This window comes from Carassius carassius, chromosome 47, assembly GCF_963082965.1.
Source record: "Carassius carassius chromosome 47, fCarCar2.1, whole genome shotgun sequence".
Lineage (NCBI taxonomy): Eukaryota > Metazoa > Chordata > Actinopteri > Cypriniformes > Cyprinidae > Carassius > Carassius carassius.
The window spans coordinates 21,730,815-21,757,204 of NC_081801.1; the positions used below are offsets into that span (position 1 = coordinate 21,730,815).

Genomic DNA, 26,390 nt, shown 5'->3' on the forward strand with positions numbered 1-26,390 from the left:
AATAATATAATAGAAATTATTTTTTAAAAATGGGGAAAATAGTGAACATGTTAATCGCATTGTGTGGGGATTAATGGTAAATGCCCATCTGGCTCTGAACAAATCTATTCTTCCTCCTAATCCTTTCCAAATCCCAAATTCTGGCTTCTCAGCGATGCCCAGGTAATGAGGAAAACAGAAATAAGATGAATATGCTCGCATAATGTGAAAGGTATTTATACATTTTTGAAGTGTTGAATAATCTCTCCCCCTGAAATAACATGTATACATCTACACGTTTGTGTACTATTTTAATGTTCCAAGAGCCCTGTTACCTCACTATAAACTAACATCATTTAAATGTAACAAATGCATTTTTTATATTTCACGTTGAAAAAACAGCTTGTACACATTACATAGGATTGCAGATCTCAAGGGAGGCATATTTCAGACACAAATACACAACTGAAAACTTTGCTTCACTGTTACGGTTGTGAAGGAGCGGAGGGCAGGAGATGAACTGGGACGTGTACCGTCCACACGTCTTTATGGCCCCTGGAATATACTGGTTCATTGAGCCACCGGGGGTTTGAGAGTCTTGTAAGGTATTTCATTTTGAGTTCAGTCAAGCAAGCTGCAGTTTCCAGCTCTCTCATCTCTTCACAGGGAATATCCTCAGGACAGCACCACGTCTCCCCAACGTCCACAAGACCTGCACGTATACAATGGTAAATAGTCTTGAGACCATTTTTTGTAGATCTTGGTCTTGTCTCGATCTCATTTGTACTTTGATGTTGACTTGAAAGTATATAAGCACTTCATGTTTCAGTTGTATATATATATATATATATATATATTACACACACACACCATTGTTGATTTTTTAAATAAATCTTTATATTATACAAACATTGAGATTATTAACAAATCAATGTACATTTCACCTGCTATAACACCACGGCCGAACCTTTCTCCAGACTCCAGCAGTTCCTCGGTTTGCACGGTGGTCATTCCCAGTCTCTCGGTGAGGATGAGTCTCCAGTCCTCTCCCTCCCAGCTCTTCTGAGCGATGTGAACCGCTAGCGTGCAGTTCCTCAGTCCTGACAGCAGGGGCCGCCAGCGGCTCTCTACGGTCTTCACCCCGTCCAACACAAGAGTAGCGTACGGCTGGCGAAACGACAAGCAAGCCACCTCTAAACTCATACCGAGAATATAATATTTATCTATTCATCAACTTTAAAAAGACACGTTTTAAGTACGTTGCAAATTCCCAACAGATGCTAAGTACTTTAGAACCCAGGTATAAGGCTAACACTGCTGTAAATACTACAATAACTTCCCGCTAAACGCGTCTTGTTGAACGCTTGTGTAAAGCGCTTCCTGTTTTTAAAATGACAAGACAAGAGCTCAAGAAAGAAACAGCGCCAGCTAGTGCTGTTATTTAAAACGCAACACAATACAGTGCAAGTCACAAGACTAAAACATGAAATATACTAAGTTACTCATCAAATTATCCATGTCGTTTACATTTATTTAATTTATTTCACAGTTTTGGTTTTTGTAGGTTTTACAGTACAATGGTTGACAGGATTCCATCAATTAATTTACTGGCCAATGGAAGATAGTTCTGAACCACTGCACAAAAACGTTGATATATGACATGGTATTTCCTGAAACAAGGAATACAACAGAGTGTCTAGTATTAAACAGAACCCATAGCAGCCTGATTCACAAGTTATTTCAACACAGTATGCAGGTCCACAGGTCACTCTCTCATGGTTGATCTTTGTTCATCCACGTCAACTCCAATTCTGCCTCCGGTCCTCAAAGCCTCTGGAGACCTGTGTATGTGACTTTATCATGTCTTCCTCTGTTCCTGGAGCTTTTTGGGCCTGCTGACTCTACCCTTTCAGTAGGGAACCTTTGTAGTGTTTCCAGCTATTACTGAACATTCTCAGCGTTTCAGTCCCATCAGTAGCTGCTTTCATGCCCAGTGAGGATGTACAGGTTGCTCATGGCAGACGGATCATCCGTAGGAGTGCTTTGCAAGATAATATCCCTGTAGTAACATATAATAATAAGTATATGATTCAATTCATTCCCAAACGTGTTGCTAAACTAAAGTGGGAAAACAACATACCTAGTTGTTCCCAAAACTTGGAAAACCCGACTTCTGTCTGTGATCTCCTGGGTAACCTGAGGTGAACAGCATAATATTTCATCATTTCTTCCTTCCTCATACATCAGTGAAGCCATCCATCATTGTTCTATACGACAGGTTTACCTCATTCGTTTGTAAACTCCTTCCTTTCAGACCATGTTTCCAGAAGACAAGAACACTGTCCTGTAGACACACTACAAAAGACAAGCACATTAGCACCAGATTCAACAGATAGAAGTCTGATTCCTAAATAGACAGATGTACACAAACTAAAGGCCATCTAAATATTGTGGCAATAACTGAAAATAGTTTTAGGCTACTCACATTCATTTTCAAATTACACAGTCACGATATAATCATAAATAGTCATAAATGGCATATTTTCAATTCAAAACCTCAAAATTTGACTAATGAAGTCACGTAATTTGGATTAATGGATGTTCCTGCCAGTCAACATTAAATACTGAGGACGTGTCATTCACAAATAATGCCCAGTGATACTGTGTTAATGCAAATATCATATTTATGGACAGGAGGGCAAAAAAGAACATGCTAGTATCCTCACTATAATCTTCCCATTTCTGTCATCACAACTAATATTCTGTTTAATTTTCATCAAAAGTGCACCCATAACACCTCTTCTGATGAGAGATATAGGATCTGCACAGACAGTCAAGCACAGAGAGATCCTGGATCTGGTTCATTTGCATTTGGGCCAAAATGTTGCACCTCATACACCACAAAATCTTATAGTTCTGTACCTGCAATTACAAGAACTATAAGACTACAAGCACTATAAGATTTGCAAATACGCTCCATACCAGCAGGTGGCAGTAGTCAATAATATGAAAATGTGTGTGTTGGCATTCTCAGAAAAGATGAAGATGTAAAATTAGAATAACCTTCTGTGTGTGCCCACTTGACTTAACTTTTATTTTTATTTTCATGCACTTAGTTCGCTAAGCTGAACAGCCAGTCAGAGTGATTTCTCTCACTAACTGGCCCAACACAGTCAGCCAAAAAGCTGCTGATGGTTGTCCAACTAGTGACAATAGTGTGGAACATACTGCAAAACCTAGGCTGAGATATGCTCAAAGAAGGCCTGGCATTGGCTAATAGCCGACAGTGAGCTTGATGCATCATGTCCTTACCCAGTGTCTGAATGGGAAACTCAAAAGCAAGTTCAGAGGTCTTCTGATGGCTCAGATATCCCTGAAGATTCACAACCCTCACCGTGTCTGAAACAAAACGGTTTGTTAATAGATTTGGTTCCTTGGCTTGTAAAAACACAGAAACTGCACTGACAATAATGCACGTATATATACATGACACTGTATAAAGTCCATATGTCCATATAAAGTCATATGGTGCAACCAGCAAAGTCATGTGGTGCAACTAACATGCAGAAATGAGAGGAAGGGGGGAGGGATCTTGAAAAAGGACCCAAAGAGGACCCCAGATGGCCCTAATGAGTGTGTGTCATCTGGTAAAACACCCTAAACCAAGATATTTTATGAATTAATGATGCATACATTTGTCAAAAAAAAAAAAAAAAAAAATTATTTTTGAAAAATATATTTTAAAACTTTTTTCAAAATATATTTATTAAGTTTTTTCACAATGATATTTACGATGTGTATACTTGTGTATTCATAGTGTAAGAAAAATATGGTATTCACTTTACTGATTGTACCACATGACATGTTTTCTTGAAAATGATATAAAAGTTTCTCAAAACCACATGAAACCAACATGAATACAAAGAACACATTTCTAAGAACTCAAAAAGTAAATCATGGATGAAGCAGGAATGACATTATTTAAGACACAAGGAACATATAAAATATGACTTTTTAAACCAATTTGAGCATCCATACGAAGTGCTTCAAATGATTCAGTGAAAATGAGCGATTTCTTACTTTTCAGTGCTATGAGAACTGTGTCCCTGTCGAGCTGAATCACTTGTTTGACCTCCAAAGACTCACCATCTGTGAGGTCACATAAATCACACAACTGATCAGTCTGTCATTGCAATATAAATAATATAGTTCATTTGAAAGATTCTTCATATACATTTTTCCTGTTGTAAAACTCACGCATACAGTGACTTTACAGTGTGATTGTTGATGTATCCACAAAATGCAACACCTGGTAGACTTTGTGGTGTGTCATCCAGGTGAATGATGTCAAAGTACATCTGTCCAGTGTTGTCTTTTTGGCAGGTATAGCTTCTCACCCCCACACAGACCTGTGGCAGCTCCTCTGTTTCGTTTACGAGCAGCTCAAAGACGGGCAGAGACTCTGGCAGATTCAGAGCAATGTGCTGAGAGAGAGAGAGAGAGACAGGAAGGTTACGCAACAGTGCGGGTATTTTTAACATTTCCATCACTCTTATCTCTTATTTCTCACCTTGAGCTGCATGAACTTCTGCAGAGGTTCATACCACATTAGAAGAACCAAACCAGTGGGAACAGCAGCACAAAGGAAAACGCTGTCAGTGTAGGGGTTTCGAACTAGAAACAGAGAAATAAACATTAACATGTGCATGGAATGCCTAGAGAATGATTCACACGCCTACAGAGGTCACTGGTCCTCACCCACACTGCATCTTCTACAGCCCTTGGTGTCTGGGATCTTTACTGACATGGCATACCTCCTGGAGGAAGATAAGAATTGCCACCATTTAGCAGACCCTTTAATTCAAAGTAACTGACAAAGACAAAGCTAAAGATCAATTAAAATTAAACAAATTAAAATATAAGAAAATACATATTCATGTTAAATAAATGGAGGTATCCACATAAAAATTAATATTTAGAAATATTATAAAAATTGTATTTGTGTGATGCGCAGCCGAATTTTCCGATTCATTACTCCAGTCTTCAGTGTCACATGATCCTTCAGAAATCATTCTAATAAGCTGATTTGTTGCTCAAGAAACATTTCTTATTATTATTAATACTGAAAACAGATGTGCTGCTAAATATTTGGTGGAAAATGTGATACGTTTATTCAATATTCTTTGATGAATAAAAAGTTAAAAAGCACAACATTAATTTGAAATAAAACATATTTCACATTATAAATGGTTTACTGTCACTTTTGGTCAATTTAACGCATTGTTGCTGAATAAAAGTATTAATTATAAAAAAATTAAAAAATCCCCAATGACCCCAAACGTTTAAACAATAGTTACTTAATAGGTTACACATCACCTTAAAAATTTAAATTTAATGAATACTGTGTATACACCTAAAAAGATGTCTCATATCCAAAGTAGAAACAGCAAAATTTCATCTACCATAGATAAAAATTATATATATATATATATATATATATATATATATATATATATATATATATATATATATATATATATATATATATATATATATATAAACACAATATAAACATGTCATTTTTGGGTTTAGAAATGTGTAGAAATGTGATCTCTTAAAGGAACCATGAACTGAGAAATCTAAATTCCCTTGATCTTTTGACATATAAGAGGGCATTGTACTATAAAAACATCCTGCAAGTTTCAGAACTCAAAACTTTAGTCTAAAAACAGCTTATATTGAAGCCAGTCTGCCAAAAATGACAGCTTGTGGAATGTGCCACATTATGATGTAATAGTGTGGCTAAACTCCGCCTCCACAGAAGAAGATCAACACCTGCTTCTACATCACTGCCTGTTTAGCTCTGTCTCAACCAAGAATAATAGTTTATGTAACCTCATCACCATCATGCAGTCTTGAGCATTCACAGATGAACTGTTGAATCCTACAAACCTTGCGCTTATCTTTGTGCTCAAGCGGTGTGCGTTCATCACCAGATGCCCCTGTCTACGCTGCATATTCCTGCGGTACTCAAAGAGGGCCGGCAGACTATGAGAAGTCAACTGTGATGACTTTCCTGTGGAAAGAAAACAGCAGGGTACCAGTCAGAGAGTTAATGAAGATATCAGATCTTTGTGGTACATTAAATGTGGTCATATTAGTAACATTGCACATGCCTGAGATGGACATAAGGACATTGTTCATCACGTACAACCAACTGCATCTCTGAGGAAGCAACTGGAAAAGAAAGAAAATCTCACACACTCTTTCATGAGATATTTGCTCTGGTAAATTATGAAAGACTGTCTCCTCAGAACAAAAAATAGAAAGGTAATTGTGGCCTTATATCTCACAATGAAAATTGTGACATATAACTTTATGTACCTTTGTATATTTTGTATTTTTGTTGTGCCTTTGTCATATTGTGACATATTGTTCTCATTTGGAGCTTTTTTATTTATTATTTACTCTGAAACAATGAAAGGGTCCACAAAAAAGAAATAGAGAAAAAACAATATGGCTACCTTTTCCATGGTGTCCTCATGGAGCTCATTGAGGTTGAGAGTGTAGATGCCCTCCTCAGCACCCAGCATAAGGTACTGATCTACGAGTAAATATCAGCATATCGCTCTTGTTATAACCAAAGACAAAACAGACACTGTTGCAATTAAAAAGAATAGAAATTGGTTTAAACATACTTTATATACACAAAATTATAAACACATTATAACAATAAACAAATAGCTCCCTTAGTATCTGAGAGTGAGTTCTCTTTTTTTCTTAGTATTAATGCTGATTGCTTAATGCTTTATTTTTAATAGGAGATGGCAGTGGATATAATATGCTGTATTCACACTAATCTATTTTAACACACCAGCTATTTTGTCCTGCTTCTGCACTTTAATTTCGCTCTAACAACAAAACCATATGCAAGTTGATATACTTGTTCGAGGGTTTTGTGTGCGGTTTCATGGTATTGGCAGCAAGCCGAATACGGCTGTCTCTGGTGATCTAAAACGCTGCAAACTTTACCTCTAGTCTTTGGTAGAACCCATGTAACAGCACATTGGGTCTTTAACGGACAGCCGTTGAATACTTTAGAGAAACAGGCCCCCATCTGAAAATAAAATTGTATAATTTATAAGTTTTATATTTGTAATTACAGAACAATAAGCATAAAATTAGAACACACAATAGAATTTGAATCTCCGTGCTTACATGTACTTGTGGTGTAGGTGGCAGTCCATGGACAACTTTCTGGAAATCGATGAAAAGAGAATAAAGTGTGAGCGACCAATGAAAATCTGCCATTGATTAAAACCAGAGGTGCCCACATTTTCAATACAAAGGGCCAAAACTTGACTGAGGGTCATGGTTAAATATTAAATATTGCAATATATCTAACTATATTATATTAAAATGTATAACTTGATGCAAAAATACAACAAAAAGTTAAAACAAAAATATAAATTAGAAATGAAGATGTTTCAATGGCCTGTTTTTTTCTTTCTTTTATGATATGGCATGAAAGGCCAAATTAACTCTTTCCCCGCCAGCATTTTTGAAAAACGTTGCCAGCCACTGCCAGCGATTTTTATGATTTTCACTCCAATTTGATGGCCTCCAGTATATTTTGCTGTATGAATATGCAATACACCAAAATAAAGATCAGAGCCTCTACTTTTAAACAAAAAAAGTTTTATTCTAGCTTAAAGCATTTCTTTTATTTTAAATTTTTTAATATAGTTTTGAGCAAAAAGGTGAGAAACCAAATTTTTATCAAAAACTACATCTGGATAACATCCAGTATGATTGCCAAGGCATAAACCCAGTAAATCGTTTCCATCAACACCTCTAAAGCTTGCACAGACATATACCACATCCTGGATCAACATTTTACTTAGAGATGCACCGACTGTAATTTTCTTGGCTGATTTACGTGTTTTTTTTATTTATTTATTTATTTTTTTTTGTAAGTGTGATCTGCCGATACTGATTTTTGCCGATTTTCTTTCTAAGAACTATAACTGACAGCATATACAAACAAAAAAATTACTTTTCTTCAAAGCAATATATATATTTTTCATAATAAAATAAATTATTAAACATTGCAATTTCCCAAGGCACAGGACCTTCTCTCACTTAAACAACTCTCAACAAATAAAAGTGCTTTGTGACTGGAAAGAAGTAGAAATAACAATTAAATGAAAATGAGCTGCTTTATAAAACAAAACAACTTTATAAATTGACCTTTTTCTCTTTTTTGCTTGTCTTACAAGAGTCAAAAGATCCAGAATGAACAAAACTGAAGTGTACAATACTCTTCCAAATAATAGCAAACTTAAGTGTCTTCACTCACAGTAAAAAAACTTCCACGCCAACGACATGGAATTCCTAAATCTACAGATTTCCTCTCAGACCTATTGGTTACCGTTGATAAAGCGCTAATTGTCAGAGATTTTAACAGATTTTAACAGATTTGGAGTGAAGCAAAATGTCACAGAGCCCACTCATCGTTTTAATTATGCACAAGACTTAATTATATCGCATGGAATCAATCTGATTGATATAGATATCGTTCCTTAAAGTGACGATCTTATTGACCATTTACTTGTATCGTGCATGCAGCTTATCACAGATATGAACTATATGACTCTGTGTTATCATCTGGGCAGAACTATTGTTTCAGCCACCAAAGAGAGATTCACAAATAACCTGCCTGATTTATCTCAACTGCTATGTGTACCCATAAATGCACATGAATTAGACGAAATGACTGGCAATATGGGCACTATTTTCTCTAATACATTAGAAGCTGTTGCCCCCATCAAATTGAAAAAGGTTAGAGAAAAACATACTTTCCCATGGCACAACAGTAATACTCACTCTCTCAAGAAAGAAACTCGTAGTCTTGAGCGCAAATGGAGAAAATCTAACTTGGAAGTTTTTAGAATTGCATGGAAAAACAGTATGTCCAGCTATAGACAGGCTCTAAAAACTGCCAGGGCAGAGCATATACACAAACTCATAGAAAAGAACCAAAACAATCCAAGGTTTTTATTTAGCACAGTGGCTAGATTAACAAAAAAAACAGATGCCACCTGATCTAAATATTCCCTCACAGTTTAATAGTAATGACTTTATTAATTTCTTCACTGATAAAATAGATAACATTAGAAATACAATAGCGAATGTAGATTCTACAGCGTCAGTTTCATCCATCAAAGATAAACTGCAGCACTTTACAACTATAGGACAGGAAGAGCTAAATAAACTTATCACTGTATCTAAACCAACAACATGTTTATTAGATCCTGTACCCACTAAATTACTGAAAGAGTTGTTACCTGTAGTCTAAGAACAACTTCTCAATATTATTAACTCATCGTTATCTTTAGGTCACTTCCCCAAAACCATTCAAGCTGGCGGTTATTAAGCATCTTATTAAGAAACCACAACTAGATCCTAGTGAACTGGCAAATTATAGGCCCATTTCGAATCTTCCATTTATGTCTAAAACTTTAGAAAAATATATATCTCCTCAATTGTTCTCCTTCCTGCAAAAAAAAAATGTATCTGTATGTAGAGTTCAGGTTTCAGGCCCCTCCATAGCAAAGAAAACTGCGCTTGTTAAAATTGACTTGCTTCTTGCGTCAGACCAAGGCTGTATCTCAGTACTAGTTTTACTTGATTTTAGTGCTGCATTCGACACCATAGATCATGTCGTACTCATAGATCTTTTACAAAACTATACAGGTATTCAAGGGCAGGCTTTAAGATGGTTTAGATCCTACCTGTCCGAACGCTACCATTTTGTTTATTTAAATGGAGTCATCTCATTTATCACCAATAAAATGTTTAGTGCCACAAGGATCTGTCCTAGGTCTTCTGCTATTTTCAATATACATGTTGCCCCTTGGTAATATTATTAGAAAATACGGGATTATTTTCCACTGATATGCTGATGACACTCAACTATAAATCTTAACAAGACCAGATGAAACTTCTTAAATACCTAAGCTAACAGGGTGTGTTAAAAATGTAAAAGATTGGATGACCAATAATTTTCTCCTATTAAATTTGAATAAGACAGAGATATTACTTATTGGACCAAAAAACAGAACACAGAATCTCGTATATTACAATTTGAAACTAGATGGATGTACTGTTACTTCCTCTACAGTCAAAAATCTGGGTGTTATATTAGACAGCAAATTGTCTTTTGAAAATCATATTTCCCATGTTACAAAAACAGCATTTTTCCATCTTCGAAACATTGCCAAGCTATGAAAAATGTTACCTGTTTCTGATGTAGAAAAGCTAGTTCATGCATTCATGACCTCTAGACTGGACTATTGTAATGCACTTCTTTGTGGTTGTCCTGCATCTTTAATAAACAAGCTACAGGTAGTCCAAAATGCAGCAGCTAGAGTCCTTACCAGGTCAAGAAAATATGGCTTTCATAAAAAATTGATGGATTTATTAAAAAAAAATTAAACACAAGAAGAGTAAAAATTATAATGAATATGTTACATGGTGCATATATTTAGCAAAATACCCCTCTCTACAGTTTTTAACGAGTAACGAGTTTATGATCACCAACAATGTTTGTATCTGAGGTAAATGTGGTGTTATGTGAAATTGTTTACAAGACGTTTTATTGATATATTTGCACGTCTGAAATACTGATTAAACGATTACATGAGACAGGATACAGATTGTAAATATGTACTCTTTCTTTTAACTTATCTTCGGATGTGTAGTCATGAATCATGTTTATTTTGTGCTAAAACTGGTATTAATGTGGATGACATTTTTAGTTGTGCTTCACACTGCAGCGTCTGTTGAACTGAGGCACTACCGAGATCTGTCACTCCAGATTAAACAGCGCACAAAACTGCATTTGTTGTCTGAATAGTGGAATACAATGGACATAAATTGAAACCTGAGACTTTGTTTCATATTAAAAGCACCAAAGCACAATGCTTATTGCGATTTATTGGATGGGAAGTTCCCTTCAATGTTCAATCCATTAACTGAAAACAGACTAGACTAATTGATTCTTGGGATTTAAGAATCGATATTGTTCCATAAAAAAAGAGAATTGATTAATATGAAGATATCAATTTTTTTTTACCCAGCCTTAGTTTTCATGCGGCTGTGATCGCTCACGCTGTTGTTACGTCAACGACAAGGCCTCGCTTGCGCTCACAGCTGCATATAAACGGATCAGCTCAAAATCAGAAAGACATGACATTGATTCCGATCCCTGGCTGATCGATCGGTGCATCTCTAATTTTACTCCGTAATATTATGCAGTTTTCATTTATGTGCTGTCTATTGCTGATGATCGCATTTTTTTAATATGCATGTTTACATAAGAGATCGCTCACTTCTCCGTCCTGTTCACCTGTGTTTTTGTTCGGGAAGTTTTCTACTCTTTCAGAAGATGTGTAATAGCGCCCCCGAGTGTATAACAGTGAAAACACGAAAAGCCGTAAAACTCGTCTTTGGCAGAGAAGTCTTCTAAGGATGCTTTCACACTTGGTCCTCTTGCCTGGTCCGAACCTGAGTTCGATTGCTTCCCCCTCCCCCTACCCCTCCCCCTGCCCCTGCTGGACTGTGTTAATATTATTTTATTTGGGTCCAAACCAGGGTTCGCTTGCATCATCAAGCCAGTATCTGTTTACTTCTTTTTACATCTGTTTACTGTTTGCTTGCAGCAAACCGTACCGGAGTTCATATGAACCGTACCCCAGACCACCCTTTTTTGTACCCTCCTACCGACTCTCGTCAAGTCATGAAGGTTAAATTTGATTTGACCTGTGTGATTTTTTATTTTTTTACTCACAGAGTCATCTGGTTTCCTCCTGAGAGTGCTCCATTCTGGAGAGAGAGGGGGGTCATTTGGGGGAAAATGACTCCTGGTTCCTCCTGGGTCTGGAGTGACAGAGCTCTCTGCTATCAAACCTGTTGAACACAGCGGCTGCATCAGTGTTTGGATTTTGGCCTGGTATAACAGGTTCCACTAACTATATTGATCTCACTGGGTGGTGTGGCCTTACATATGAGAAAAAACCCCAGAAACCTCAAACCATGAAATTGCTATGCAGTTTCTAATGGGTGCTCAATGTGTTGCTATATGGTTGTTAGGGTGTTATGAGTGGTTTTACGTGTGTTATTATGTGGTTGCTAAGGTGTTCCAAAGTGTCTTCTAAAATTCTAAAGTAGTTTTCTAACTGGTTGCATCGAAAGACAAAGGTGGTCCACTCAAAAATTAAAATATACAACCCGAAATATAAAACATTCATTCAAATTCTGAATGGACTGTATGTAGCCTAGAATGTGTGCAAATAGTGCTTTTGTTCATAATCACAGAACACATAATCACTCACACCAGTTCATCGCGTCCTCACAACAACATCCGTGATAATCAATAAATCTCTCTACATTGCACAATGAATCTCTTATTTACATTGTATATACGCCCCTTACTCAAATCTTGTCCTGGAGGTCCAATGCGCTGCAGAGTTTAGCTCCAACCCTGATCAAAGTCACCTACCTGTGATTTTCTAATGATCCCAAAGACAGGAGAGTTTGATTTGGGTTAGAGCTAAACTCTGCAGGAAAGTGGATCTCCAGGTCTAGATTTGAGGATCCTTGGTATATACACTTCATTTATTACAATGAGGGCATTCAATGGCATGCAGAACTTTAAAAGTAATATCCAGAGTTTTGAGCGGTGAGTGAATTCTGACCAACTGGAACACAATAGCCATCAGGTTGCCACATCTGTTTCGCCAGTATCCTGTTATTACAGTTTCAACTGAGGGGGTGAAACTACCAAACTACAGCGGTGTGTGTAAGAAAAATACTAATATTATAAACTTTTTAAAACATTGTTTCTGCTTCATCTTAAGAAAGCAAGTCATAGGTGGAAAGGGACGAGGGGAAGTAATGATTACAGAATGTTCAGTTTTGGGTGGAGTATCCCTTTAACACTATAAAAGTACAAAGCATATAGATTGAGTAATGTGCAGAAGTGTAGGCTATTAATGACGTTGGTCCATTTAACATCACTAAAACTAAATATTAAAACAGAACTGTACTCTAAAACTGAGGTATTCTACCTTAAAGCTGTGGTCATTAGTACATACTCATAATTTGATGCATATATCTCACCTTCAGTTGGTGTTGAACAAAGGGAACCTAGACTGGTGGAATCACTGAAGAAGGAGGAGTTTGTGAGGAGTGACAGATCTGACAGTGTTGAACCAATCAGGAAAGCGGATTCATTGACTAGGGCGGGGTTAGAGTCAGGGGCGGGGCCCTTCAGAGGCGTGGAGCCAATGAGAGGCGAGGAGAGGGAACAGGGAGTGGGAGCTTTTCTCTCTTGATTGGTTGTTGTAGTTGTTGACTGGGGAGAAGAGACCACTCTCTTCACCGTCCCATATTTATCCTCTTCATCCGGTGAGTGCTGTGGATTAAACACACATCAATTCTACTATTATAGAAAACTTTTGACTTTTTAAACTTTTATGTCATTGCTTTCTACCTCCGCAGAAGAGCCTCTCTTTATAGTCAAACTCCTGCAAAAGAGGAAGCAGAATGTTAGACATTTCATCATTTTAGTTGTATGTTAACCTAGCTATCAGTTTTTCTAAATAGTTTAAGGTACATTGACCTTTTACTCCAAATTTAAAGATGACAGATTAAATATTAAATATATATAAAAAATTAATTGGCATATTGGTCTTGTTTTCTAGTCCAAAATATATATATAAAATTCTTAAAACCTCATTAGTGGAAGATATTAACCTATTTGAGGTGGTAACCAAATATGCCATATTTGGGAGATATAAGGGGTCCAATTGAATTCAATAAGCTTTTTATATACAAGTATAGTATTTCATATTTTTGATTTAGTATATAATATAATTAATTTCAAAATGTTTCATTAACCACAAAAGCTATGCAAATGGATATTTTCATTCTAGTAAACAGATATCAAATTAGACCAGAGGTAGCCACAGAAATAATCAACTATACATAAGTACTCTCATTATTTAAAACTATAGTTAACATTTGGATATTTATGCCAAAGGGAACATATAAAGACAAATTGTATGTGAGTTGAACCTAGTATTCATTTTTTATTTATTTTTACTAGTAAAACAAAAATCTGATTCACAATGTTTTTGCAGTGTACATTTATAATGATGAGCAACAACCGTTAGTTTTGTCTGAATCTGTGTGTCGAGACATTAAAAAATAAAGCCAGCTCACCTTTCCATCAAGGCCTCTTCCACACACTCTAACAAACTCCTGCAAAATAAAGAATAAAAATACAATGCAACCCTTAAAACTCCTGTTTGTGAGAACGATAACCATATAAGTGCTTCTTAATAGCTTAATTCAACAATAAATGTATCCAATTAAATGTTGAACAGTGATTGGTGGGTGTCAAACTGCTCAGCCAATCAATATTTTTGATTGGCTTCCATGCATTAGCAAATCAAACTCAACATTTACTACTGACACCATTACTTTAGACGGGCGAGAGTGAAATATAACCCACGGTGAGTCCTTGTCCGCACTGATAGAGCTCCAGTCCTCATACGCCCCCTAATGAAGAACAGGAAACCATATTCCATGAGTATTGTTTTATCATTTCTTTTCATGCTTTTGTGTTTTGCGTATGGAAATGAGCGATCAGTGAGGGTGAGAAAATGACAGATTTTTCACTGGACAACGTCCTTTCTATTTCATTCAAATGTTTATTCTCACCAGATCAGAACAGGGATCCGTCTCCTTTCTCATGGGTGGTCCAAACTTCACGTGACCGACTGGAAAACAGAAAAAGCGATCACAACTCCTCTGTATGACTGTATTCAACAGCAGCATGCTTCCCCTTTCACATACAATCGTGTGGTATGAGTATGACGTGCCACTTTCTATAAGTGAAAGTGAAAAGTGAAAGTGAAGTGACCTTCAGCCAAGTATGGTGACCCATACTCAGAATTTGTGCTCTGCATTTAACCCATCCGAAATGCACACACACACACTGTGAGCACACACCCGGAGCAGTGGGCAGCCATTTATGCTGCGGCGCCCGGGGAGCAGTTGGGGGTTCGATGCCTTGCTCAAGGGCACCTAAGTCATGGTATTGAAGGTGGAGAGAGAACTGTACATGCACTCCCCCCACCAACAATTCCTGCCGGCCCGGGACTCGAACTCACAACCTTTCGATTGGGAGTCCGACTCTCTAACCATTAGGCCACGACTTCCCCACCATAAAGTATAGTAAAGTCTGCATGGCATTCTAACTTCTCATGCATTCATGGAAACAGACATGAACCTAAATAAACACTCAGAACATACACAATACGTCCTTTCATAGCTCTAGATTGGCTTTTTAATTACAATAGCGCCTGTTGGCCAGCTATCCTTGGCTTGTGGCCGTGGCTTGCTGTAATCTTCCAAACCACAACAATTGCGCTCACTGGCTAGCGTCGCATTCTTAGTCACTCTTGATCAGCCATGAGGTGAAGTCACAACGGTCATATTACTCTAGAGTTCTGTCATCACACTGTTGTAGAGGATATGCTGAGTCACTACAAACTTTTCGGAATCATAAAGGGGTCATTTAAAGAACAAGCTTTTGAAATAAAAGAGTTTTAATGTAAATTGTTGACTGCACTGACAATATCTGATGATTGTCTTCTGTGGAGCTACTTTACAACAGAATCTGTCTCATATTTGATTATGTTTGGATCATTCTGTTATTTTTCCGCTTTAAAACTACTTTTATCAGTGCTGTATTTAAGTCAAGGTTGTAACTTTCAGAACTCAAAACGTATTGAAATCAAGTTGCCAAAATCAGCATTTTGTAACATTCAAAGGATACATTAATGATTGACATTTACATGGTTTGCTTAAATACCAAAAAAGGCCACTTAAAGGGACGGTTTACCAAAAAATGGCACTTCATTCACAATCAATCACTTACTCATCGTCATGTCAAAAACAGAAAAGATTTTGAAGAACGGTGTTGCATCAGAGCACACAGATTTCCATTTTATGAACAAAAAAACACAGATGCAGTTTTTAAACAACATGACTGTAAATAAATGACAGAATGTTCATTTTTGAGTGAACTGACCCTTTTATTGTAAAGGTCAGAGAGAGGATATAAATGCTCATGAATAAATCAAACAAATGAAAAACAAATTTATTTAATAAATGTATGATATTACCAATTTACTTCATAAAATGGTTGTTTAGTAACTGAAATATGTTAAAAGGTTCTCAGAAACGTATTTATGTGGTGTTTCTGAGCCATTTGGATGCAATAACATACTGCTAAAATCACTACCTAATAACATAAAGATAGTTCTTTTACTGTGAATAAGAGTATGAACTTGACTCACATTGCTCTTCAGACCGAGTTCTTTGAATGGGACGTTTCGCTAGGGAATGAATCTTATCAGGTAGGACACTGCATGTCTGTAAACACACAGACACACAACCATGGACATAATCTCTAAAGTCACATGAAGATCTTTTACCTTACAGCAGAGGGCTTCAGCCCTGCTCCTGGGGACCCAGTGTCCTGCAGGGTTCAGCTGAACCAGCGAATCCTGCTCTTCAGGATCACTTGGGAATAAACAGGCAAGTGTGCTGAAGCTGAACTTTCAGGACAGTGGTTCTCCAGGAGCAGGGTTGAAGAACAGCCACAGTACAGATAATTAATGTTAAAAATGTCACATGTCAACTTAAAGCCATGGTACTGTCTATGTACCATTTTGGTGTTTGAGTATTAAAGGTGAAGTGCGTAATTTTTGTACCATTCCTGGCACCAAATAAAACTGCAAAAATAATGATTCCTGGGCTTTAAGAAACATACTCTTTGTATTCATCATATAGTTTTTGAGTGTTTAAAATAATACAAATAAAATAATAACAAGCATAATAAAATATAAAAAATGACTTGTAAACAAGTCAAAAGTAATAACTCTTGTTTTGTGATGAATACATTTTTTTTATATTTTGAAAATGTGTTCAGACCTTTATAAATTATATTATATTATATATATTGTTTTGTAAAGCAAATCAAACATTTATTTGATGATTTTAAATTTATTTATAATAAAAAAAATTGGTTTCAACATCAATACATTATTTTGGGGTTTACAACACAGTGCAACCTTATTATTATAGTAAGTTATTTTTTTTACATTTTTTTTTATAAAACTGTAAAAATAATGAATGCCATATATCTATATTTTTATACTATAAATGTATATTTTCAAGCTAAAATGTATTTATTATTTATTTATATATTTATTTAAAATCTATTTATATATTTAATTTATTATTGTTATTACTATAATTTTCTGTTTTTAACAAAACGGTTTCATTTTTCTTAGAATGAATCCTTTTTTTAGGTTTAATTTTTTCTTTATTTTGATATCAGGATTGTTCTATGACTTGACGCCCCCCAAAATAATTCCAAAATATATATATATTTTTTTTTTTCAAATAGATACATTTTAAATACATTAATAAATAGACCTGGATTTCCAACAGGTTTTCTAAATATGATGGAAATGTTGGACCATTCAAACAAACAGTTTTTACCCTTTCAGCCTAGTGGAATTGGGAGAAAGTATTTTACCATTAAAGGCATTACACACTTCAGCTTTAATCGAAAGTGCTCTGAAATAAAATATGTTTCTCCATTTGAAAGGAAATATCTTCATTGCGCTCCATTCACCTCCAGGTCACTCTCATCCATAGTGTGTGTCTGCTGCAGATCAGGGTTATTGACTGCATCCAGCAGCTCTATAACAAGGTTACGTGTGAGAAGCTGCGTGACAAAAGCATGCTGAAAAGACCGAGAAAAAAAAAAGATTTCAGTAATAAGACAGTATCAAGAGCCCCTACAAGGATATCAGATCATTAAAATGATATTCAACACACAGATATAGTTAACATGTACCTGTAAGATTTTTTCTGCTGTCGGTCTTTTCCGAGGGCTCTTTATAAGAGCCATTTTAATGAAGTTGTGAAATTCTGTGGACCTGATAAATGAGCGTGCTTTTATTGAACTTGCAAACAGAACACTTTGTTATTTAGGCAAAGATGAGGAAAATCAACAGCTATATTACCATTTGTTCTTTTCTTTGAGTTTGGGAGGTTGAAAACTGCTCTTGGACATTAGCATCAAAGCTCTGAGGGCGAAACAACAAAGACGGTTTTGATCTCTGCCGCCAACCTTTCAACCTAAAGGACAATGTCTATGAAACGTTGCATCTTTTTGTTTGAGTTTTCTGCTAGACAAGCTTACATCACTCCTGGCAGCGTGTGAAAACATGTTTTGTGTAGCCAAGGGGTCAAGGTTTGATTGGCTCAAACTGAGATGAAATTAGCAAAACAAAAGAAATCGCTTACTGTACCTATAACAAAGGGGAATATCTTTTGTAGCGTGACTAGTTTCAGTGTGTTAGTCCTTTAGCAAGGGTTTACATGTGTGTATATTTGCGTGTGTGTGTGTGTGTGTTGAGACCTCATAGGGTGTAGGTCAAACATGGGCGGCTGCAGCTCTGCTAGTTCAATAGCTGTGATCCCCACTGCCCAGATGTCACACAGCTGGTTATAACCGCCTTTCCTTTCCACTGCTGCAACCTCTGGGGCCATCCTGAGAGAAAGCCATCACAGTAAAATATAAAAGAAGCAAATAACAAAGCAACAACAGATGGGATTTTTTACACAAAATGGATTTAAATAAGCATAAATAAATTCATTATAAAATCATAATATATACAGTTAGTTATTCTTTTCTATACACCACCATTTCATGTTTTTTAAAGAAATTAATATTTTTATTCAAAAGAGATGCATTAAATTGATCACGAGTGAAGACATTTATAATGTTAAAAAAGAATCCTGAAAACAATGTGTACTGTTTACACAAACATATTAAGCAGCTCAACCGTTTTCAACTGTGATAATAATAAGAGACGTTCCCTGAGCAGCGAATCAAAATATTAAAAAAGATTTCTGAAGGTTCATGTGACTGAAGGCCGCAGTAATGATGCTGAAAATTCAGCTTCGCATCACAAATATAAATAACATTTGAAAATATATTAAAGTATAACACAGTTATTTTAAATTGTAAACATATTTATTCCTATTCTTATACTATATTACAATCTTGGTGACTCACCAGTATGGCGTCCCGATAAAGGACTTTCTCTTAGCAACAGATGCGTTGATCTCAGCTGCCACTCCAAAATCCGCTGATAGACAGAGAGGAGACAAAAGCCCACATTTATTAGATTTATGGTGTATTAATTAATATGCGCATAAGTGTGTTTAAATGTGAGGGTCTGAGACAGGGGTAAACCCCGACTGACCTAGTTTGACATCTCCTCGCTCCGTCAAAAGGATGTTGGCACCCTGTGGGCAACCAAGAAGGACACAATGAGCACATCTCATATGCGCTATTGTCCTATAAAGAATTCACTCATATATATGAACACTACCAATGTATATCAATCACTATGTGGCTATATGCAATAATGGCTTGTAAAATTACTTTTATGTCTCTATGCATTTTCCCCCCTTGATGGAGATGATGTAGACCCTGTAAACAGAACACAGTTGTGAAAAATACAGCATAAATGGGCTTTACACGTATTAAATTATTTTCATTTTTAACCTTTTTACTAACCTGATTAATAATTATTCCTGGGTAAAAAGGTATTACGATTTCACACTGTACATTTGTAACGGTTAACACTTTTATTTGCATATTTATAAGAATTCAGTGGTGAACAGAAGCCCATCCTTGTCAGCTACGATACAAAAAGATCTGCCACTATTGCTGTTACATTTATCCACATAAACACTCAACTTTTAGATTTTGTCTGACACAAATAAGACCGATAACCAATAAAGGGCTGATATTAAAATTCAGTTTTAAGTTTTATTTAAATCATAAACTTAAAACATCAAAAACTAAAATGAATAATTTTAAATATTAAAAGTGCATTTGAGTTTTATATATATATATATATATATAGTGATTTTATAAATATTACAGTTTTATAAAATTACTAAAATGTGATATTTTTTATTTTAGTGATATTGAAGATTTCCTTTGGATAAATATATCCCAACGTAATAAAGTTAATAACACTGCCTGGGAAAGTATACTGCAGCAAGCATGCACCTTTTTAGAAATGTCTCAACGTAAATCAAATTATCATGGCTATAACTAATGCAATTGCTATTTAATTTAACGGTTTCCCTCAGATGCAGAAGCTAAACACAGCACGGGGAAGTTTCTGTGACTGAACATGAATATTTAATGAGGGGAGCATTGTTTAGTTTATGATCGATTGTCTGTTGCTAAACAACTTGCCACAAAATTCTAGCACTATATTGTTATATTTAATAACACTGTACACCTTTGGCACTTTTAGTGCCGCTTTTAGCTCCCTTCAAAGAATAGGAACCAAACAACATTGGACTCCCAAAAATGAATGTTGGTAACCAAACAGTTTCTGGTCCCCATTGACTTCCATAGCCCACTTTTTATTTTATTTTATCCATGTTATGGAAGTCCTGCAACTGTGTGGTTACCAGGGTTGTGGAAATTTACGTTTAATAGTAATGCATTACAATATTGCGTAACTCCCTAAAAAAGTAACTAATTACATTACGTTAAATTACTTTTGCGTTACTTTCACGTTACTTTTTAAATATGAGCAGGGCTTGATTATTTTTAATAGGGATGCACCGAATATTCGGCCACCGAAAATTTTCGGCCGAAAATGGCCAAAAAGTGCATTTTCGGTTTTCGGCCGAAACACTTTTATTACCGAAACAACACGGCCGAAATGTTATGATGACGCAAACAGAAACCGCGACCTGCACGTGCACCTGCATAGCGCAGACCACGAGCTCCCCGCGTCATTCACTTCACACCAGTGGGTCTTAATAGAGAACATTCTCTCTATTCTTATTCCTTTATTCGCAGCACTAAAGCGTCTCCTAACAAAGAGATTGAGACGGACCACGAAGTGAAAACAAAGAAAAGTACAGTCTTATAGAGTCTGTTAGCACACGTCTCACTGAGATCTTTTCGGATCCTCCGCACTTCATCGCGAATGTGCTTGATCCGCGTTATAAAGACCATTACTTGGACGCGGAAATATGGCAGAGCACACGAGAAATGCTCCAGGCCGCGCTGGATGCGGAGAACCCGCGTGGAGACGGAGAAGCGCCAAGCGCAGGAGACTGAGATCAGAGCGCAAAAAAAAAAAGACTCGTCTCTGCATATATAATACACACACATATACATATACATGCATAATATCAGATTGTAGCCATATTTCTGCTAGATTTTTTGCTAGATTTCTGCTTTAATTTGATAAAAATGTTTATTTATGCCCTGGCCCTATTTAAATACACTCTCTCAAATATTTCTCAAATGTCAGGCAGATGACAAGCTCAACTGCTCAACAGCTAGATGGTTATCTGTCTGAAGTCCCCATCCCCAGAAGTGATAACAGTCTTGCCTACTGGAGAAGTAATGCACTTTCTAGTTCTACAGAGAAAAATTTCAAATGCTCTTCACCTAAATGCACTTTTTATGAGAGAACAGTTAATTTTAAAACCTTTCTGCAGGCCAGTAGGCCTGTACATTATTATTTAATATACAGATGAGTGGGATTAAATTTTAGTTTGAATTTTATTTTATACTGTGCATTGTTGCAATGTGCTTAATAAATATTTGTAATTATGCATTTTTATGTTTTTTTATAATTTATGTAATTGTAATTATCTTTGAAACTTTAATATTAATTTATGCAATTGCAATGTTTTAATTTTAGTAAAGTTAGTACACGGTCATAGCAATAAATGCAATGGTACTAATAATTGGGATAATTTCTTTCGGTGTTTCGGTTTCGGTTTTCGGCCTTGGTTTTCTCTTTTTCGGTTTTCGGTTTCGGCCAAGAATTTTCATTTCGGTGCATCCCTAATTTTTAATATAAGAACTTCTATTTATAGAAAATATAAAAGCCCTTTCACACCAGAAAATGTATTGAATAAGTGAAGTGACATTCAGCCAAGTATGGTGACCCATACTCAGAATTCGTGCTCTGCATTTAACCCATCTGAAGTGCACACACACAGAGCAGTGAACACACACACACACACACTGTGAGCACACACCCGGAGCAGTGGGCAGCCATTTATGCTGCAGCACCCGAGGAGCAGTTGGGGGTTCGATGCCTTGCTCAAGGGCACCTAAGTCATGGTATTGAGGGTGGAGAGAGAACTGTACATGTGCTCCCCCCACCTACAATTCCTGCTGGCTCGAGACTCGAACTCACAACCCTTCGATTGGGAGTCCGACTCTCTAACCATTAGGACACGACTTCCCCGTTAAACCTCAGGCTGAAGGAAAAGTAAATTCACGTCTGTACAGCAGAACACAGGAGGAGAACGTTCAACACTCTTAAGCAATAAAAAAAAAACAATGAAGCACAATTGTTAGTTTATCTAAAGACATTTTTGCTTATTAGTATGGTTGAACTGGCTCTTCAACAGTCAGCAGCAAAGACATTGGTTAATAAAATGGGATTAGATACATGTGTGTTATTTAACATTTTTAATTATTGCAGGTTTGCGTCATTTTCTGAGTTTGCACCACACTGTTTTAATTCATTTTGATGAATACTTAATCAGTTTTTTTTTTTTGTGAGTAGGATGAATTAATGGACACATTCACATTTAGTCTATAACTACATCACACAGCATTCACACAGCACACACAATGCCTCTGTACTTCAGATTTCTACCAATATGGGGACAGGAGACATGTCCGTCAATAAATGGGAAAACAACAACAACAACAACAACAAGTAGAAATGAACTAAATGACTAGAATAATTTAAAAATAACATAACTGAAATCCCTTCCAACTGCCTCTTGGACCTTAAGTGATAAAAACATAATGTAAGATGTGAAGGCATCCTCACCTGAAGTGTTTCTCTGCTCACATAAGCTATTTGTCTCTCTTTCAGAGGACCAGTGACTGCAGAAACACAATGACCTCATTTAGACTCGCTTAATACCATGTGTACATTAATACTCTGTCAGACAATATAAATAACAACAGAAACCATGTCAATCACCCTTCTTAAGGAAACAACATACAGGAGGGCTTGCTTTTGAAACAATTAAACATCACAACCTCAGCTAGAATGATTGATATATTAATTGACTACCTACTTGCAATGTCAATAATGACATATAACATCCAAATTATATGCAATAATGTATCATATTATCATATCTTTGAATTGTACCATGGTAAATATCCTGCAATGATCCTCCTCCACAGAATTCCATGCAGATCCATAACTTGTTATTTCTGTGCAATATGAAGAAGTTCATTGTTAGTTTTCCTTAAGTTTTCTTCAAACTGGAGTATTAGTTTCTTACATGACTAACCTGAGGTAGCTACCGAAATAGGCCACAATGTTTTTGTGAGTGCAATCTTTCATCATGGTTATCTCATGTTGAATGCTTGAAATGTCATCACCTGACAGAAAAAAGAAACAAGGTTCTTTATCAGTAACACGTTATATTTTCAACAGGCTCCCTTAACAAAACAGCAAGATTTACAGCGATTAAATAACTGAGCTGAATTTCAGATGCTGCAGTGAAGAATTCAGCATCAAACTGAATTTTCAGCATAAAATATGATCTTCTGAGTATCTTTAAATATATAAATATATATATATAATATATATATATATATATATATATATAAAAATAGTTGCAACTACAAGCCTTTCTCAATCATTTTCAGTTTTAAGATCTAAATACGTGTCAGTGTTCAGAAGTTCGGAAGCTAAGACAGCAAAGAACTACTGTGACATATAATTTTGAAATAATTAGTGTTGGCCAATAACTGTAAATGCCAATTAGCAAGAGGTGTTGACTGGACTAAATATTGCATAGAACATATTTAACATCCTCAACCTTTTTTACAATTAAATTGTATAATATATGACATATATGACATAACTTTAGCCTCTTTACATGACAGTAACTTCCTTGTGTGTCTGCACACACTTGGCGAATAAAGCTGATTTTGATTTCTTACCACATCTACTGAAAAGATCAATACATAGTGTGCATCATATCAGTAAAATGCAAATAAGAACATTTTATTAACAATGGTTTATGACCTTACCAGGGTCCAGTTTGACCACTTTAATAGCTGTGATGACTGAAGTCTTAATGCTACGGGCCTATGAGGACAGAGAAACAAACTTGTGGTTTATGCAGATGAATTATAGCGTTCTGCTTCTACAAATAAACAATACATGTTGACATCAGACATACTGTATTTGCATCAGTCAGTTACTTTCAAAATCCAGTGCTTCAAGTTTCTACATTGTTTTTGCGGTAGTACTGGATCACAAAAATCCAATGCACAAAGAGCCACAAGTATTTTGATACATACACGAATACACGCTACCTCTTTCAAGTCTGACGGGTTTCAGTTATACCTTTCAAAAGCCTCATACTATACTAACCACGAAAGAACTGTGATTGTATCACAAGGATGTCCCTTAAAAAGTGTGACAGCAGCAAGACAAACCGTCTACCTTCACTGAAAACCATCGTAGGATTTGTGAGGCACATTGTGTGCCTCTGTGGTCTACACACGACAGAAAAATGAAGCTGTCTGCCTGTAACCATGGTAACCAGCAGCCAATAGTGGATCAACAGACACTGGAAAGGTGAAGTAGAGATGAAAAAAAAAGTAGCAGTGCTCATTTCCTGTTTTCTTTCCTGCTGAACCAAATCACATCCTGTAATGTGTCTTTCACCGTTATCAAGGCCATGATTCATGTTTGTTCAGGCAGAGTGATATAAATGGACAATCCACCCAATCAGGGCAAACAAGGTCACCGTCAGATACTCCGAAGAGACAAAATGTGCATACGGCGTTTGCAAATCTTTTTATTAGTCGCTTCCTTGTATGCAAAAAGATGTTTTTCACGCCCTGTTATTTCTGTTGCATTCTATGCCACCATGATCAGATCAGTTCATTCAAAGGAACAAATTCCATTTGCAAGGAAAATTCATGTTTAGTATCCTTTTTACTTTTCTTTTATGAAGAAGGAATCCACAGTGAAGGTGCACACATGCACAGTCGCATGCTTTTATGCAGTTAAACGTGCCAGGGCCACATGGGCGTTACTGAACATCAAAGTCAATGGGGTGTGAAAACTGAAGTCATAGTAGGGTAACATGGTCAGACAGTTATTACACGCATCATTCATGTTCTGTGAAATTGGTAGTTAATACTATTTCCTACAACATGTTAATGCAAATGCATAATATGCTACAAAGTATAATATAATACTCAAGTCTGAAGCACAATCAAGATGGTTGCAAATATAACTAAGATACAAGATGCAGTATCTGTGTCATGAATCTATAACAACTGCTGGAAAGTGTTTTTGCTGATGGATCATTTTGGACCAAGAACAAACCAGCTACTATGTCCCAAAACACAGAATTTGCAGCAAGGCATGATTACAACAACTCATCCCTTTCACTAACAATATCATAAAGCCTCTTATACTGAAGTAACCGTGGTTTTGGGATGGAAACTTTGGTTATAGTTTTCTTGCATTCTCACTGGTACAAACACAAGAGCCTCTAAGATACTTTCCTACCTTAAACACATCTCCGTATGTCCCGCTGCCGATGCGGTGTATCAGCTCATAGTCATCGAGCGGATCCGTGTGCGATACTCCGATCGCGTCCATCGCAGCGCGGCATCTGACGCGTTTTCTCACGGTGCCAAATCAAGAGCGGATGATACTCATCCAAGTGCCACTCACCACCACTTCCTCAACGTAACAAGTGCACTAGAGTGAACATGTCAGCGATGACACAGACGCATCTCTCTCTCCGAGGGCGTTCACAGAGACGCGTTCAGGACGTCTATAAGAGCGCATCTCTGAGAGAGAGAGAGAGAGAGAGAGAGAGAGAGAGAGAGAGAGAGAGAGCAGCTAAACGCGTGGGAAACGTCAAATATTTTTTGTTATGTGCACCTAAAGAGCGACAATTAACGCACACGGAACGCACGCAAAACGCGTTCTTTATGTCGTTACGTTGTGAGACAGTTTAGATCAAAACGTTTCAGTTAAATACAGAGTAGGCTAGCTACTAAAGACGTCATACTATTGTACTTTTAATTTCTCATTTGGCTTTTATCGGTTATATAAGTATGCTTAAACAAAGCTTAGGCTACTGCCTTTTATATTAGGCAATACATATTTTGACGAACATTTTGAATGAGAAACGCA

At 36.4% G+C, this 26,390-nt stretch overlaps 2 protein-coding genes across 3 annotated transcripts; both read right to left on the bottom strand.

Annotated features, from left to right (window-relative positions):
• Positions 1 to 427: 427 nt before the first annotated feature.
• zgc:110222 (uncharacterized protein LOC550336 homolog) lies at positions 428 to 1,364 on the bottom strand. The gene is made up of 2 exons (XM_059542774.1): positions 924 to 1,364; positions 428 to 691 (listed from the first exon to the last, which is right to left on the bottom strand). The coding sequence occupies exons 1-2, from the start codon at positions 1,180 to 1,182 to the stop codon at positions 465 to 467; spliced, it is 486 nt and encodes a 161-aa protein (XP_059398757.1). The 5' UTR covers positions 1,183 to 1,364; the 3' UTR covers positions 428 to 464.
• Positions 1,008 to 26,013, bottom strand: map4k6 (mitogen-activated protein kinase kinase kinase kinase 6). Of its 2 annotated transcripts, XR_009428806.1 has the most exons (33): positions 25,755 to 26,013; positions 24,257 to 24,314; positions 23,509 to 23,599; positions 23,364 to 23,428; positions 23,034 to 23,089; positions 19,580 to 19,627; positions 19,398 to 19,440; positions 19,208 to 19,280; positions 18,548 to 18,679; positions 18,150 to 18,212; positions 17,981 to 18,062; positions 17,756 to 17,866; positions 16,410 to 16,485; positions 14,767 to 14,825; positions 14,558 to 14,604; positions 14,266 to 14,304; positions 13,535 to 13,568; positions 13,162 to 13,456; positions 11,831 to 11,949; positions 7,198 to 7,236; positions 7,012 to 7,096; positions 6,504 to 6,583; positions 6,156 to 6,216; positions 5,932 to 6,055; positions 4,738 to 4,796; positions 4,550 to 4,653; positions 4,289 to 4,463; positions 4,060 to 4,128; positions 3,292 to 3,378; positions 2,264 to 2,334; positions 2,120 to 2,175; positions 1,588 to 2,038; positions 1,008 to 1,146 (listed from the first exon to the last, which is right to left on the bottom strand). XR_009428806.1 is itself a non-coding variant. In XM_059542755.1 (32 exons), exons 1-32 carry the CDS (start codon positions 25,845 to 25,847, stop codon positions 1,951 to 1,953), a joined length of 2,682 nt encoding a protein of 893 aa, XP_059398738.1. In that variant the 5' UTR covers positions 25,848 to 26,013; the 3' UTR covers positions 1,490 to 1,950. The 2 variants fall into 2 exon arrangements, 1 of the variants encoding a protein (XP_059398738.1); XM_059542755.1 differs by lacking the exon at positions 1,008 to 1,146 and having other exon boundaries at positions 1,490 to 2,038.
• Between the last annotated feature and the right edge of the window lie 377 nt (positions 26,014 to 26,390).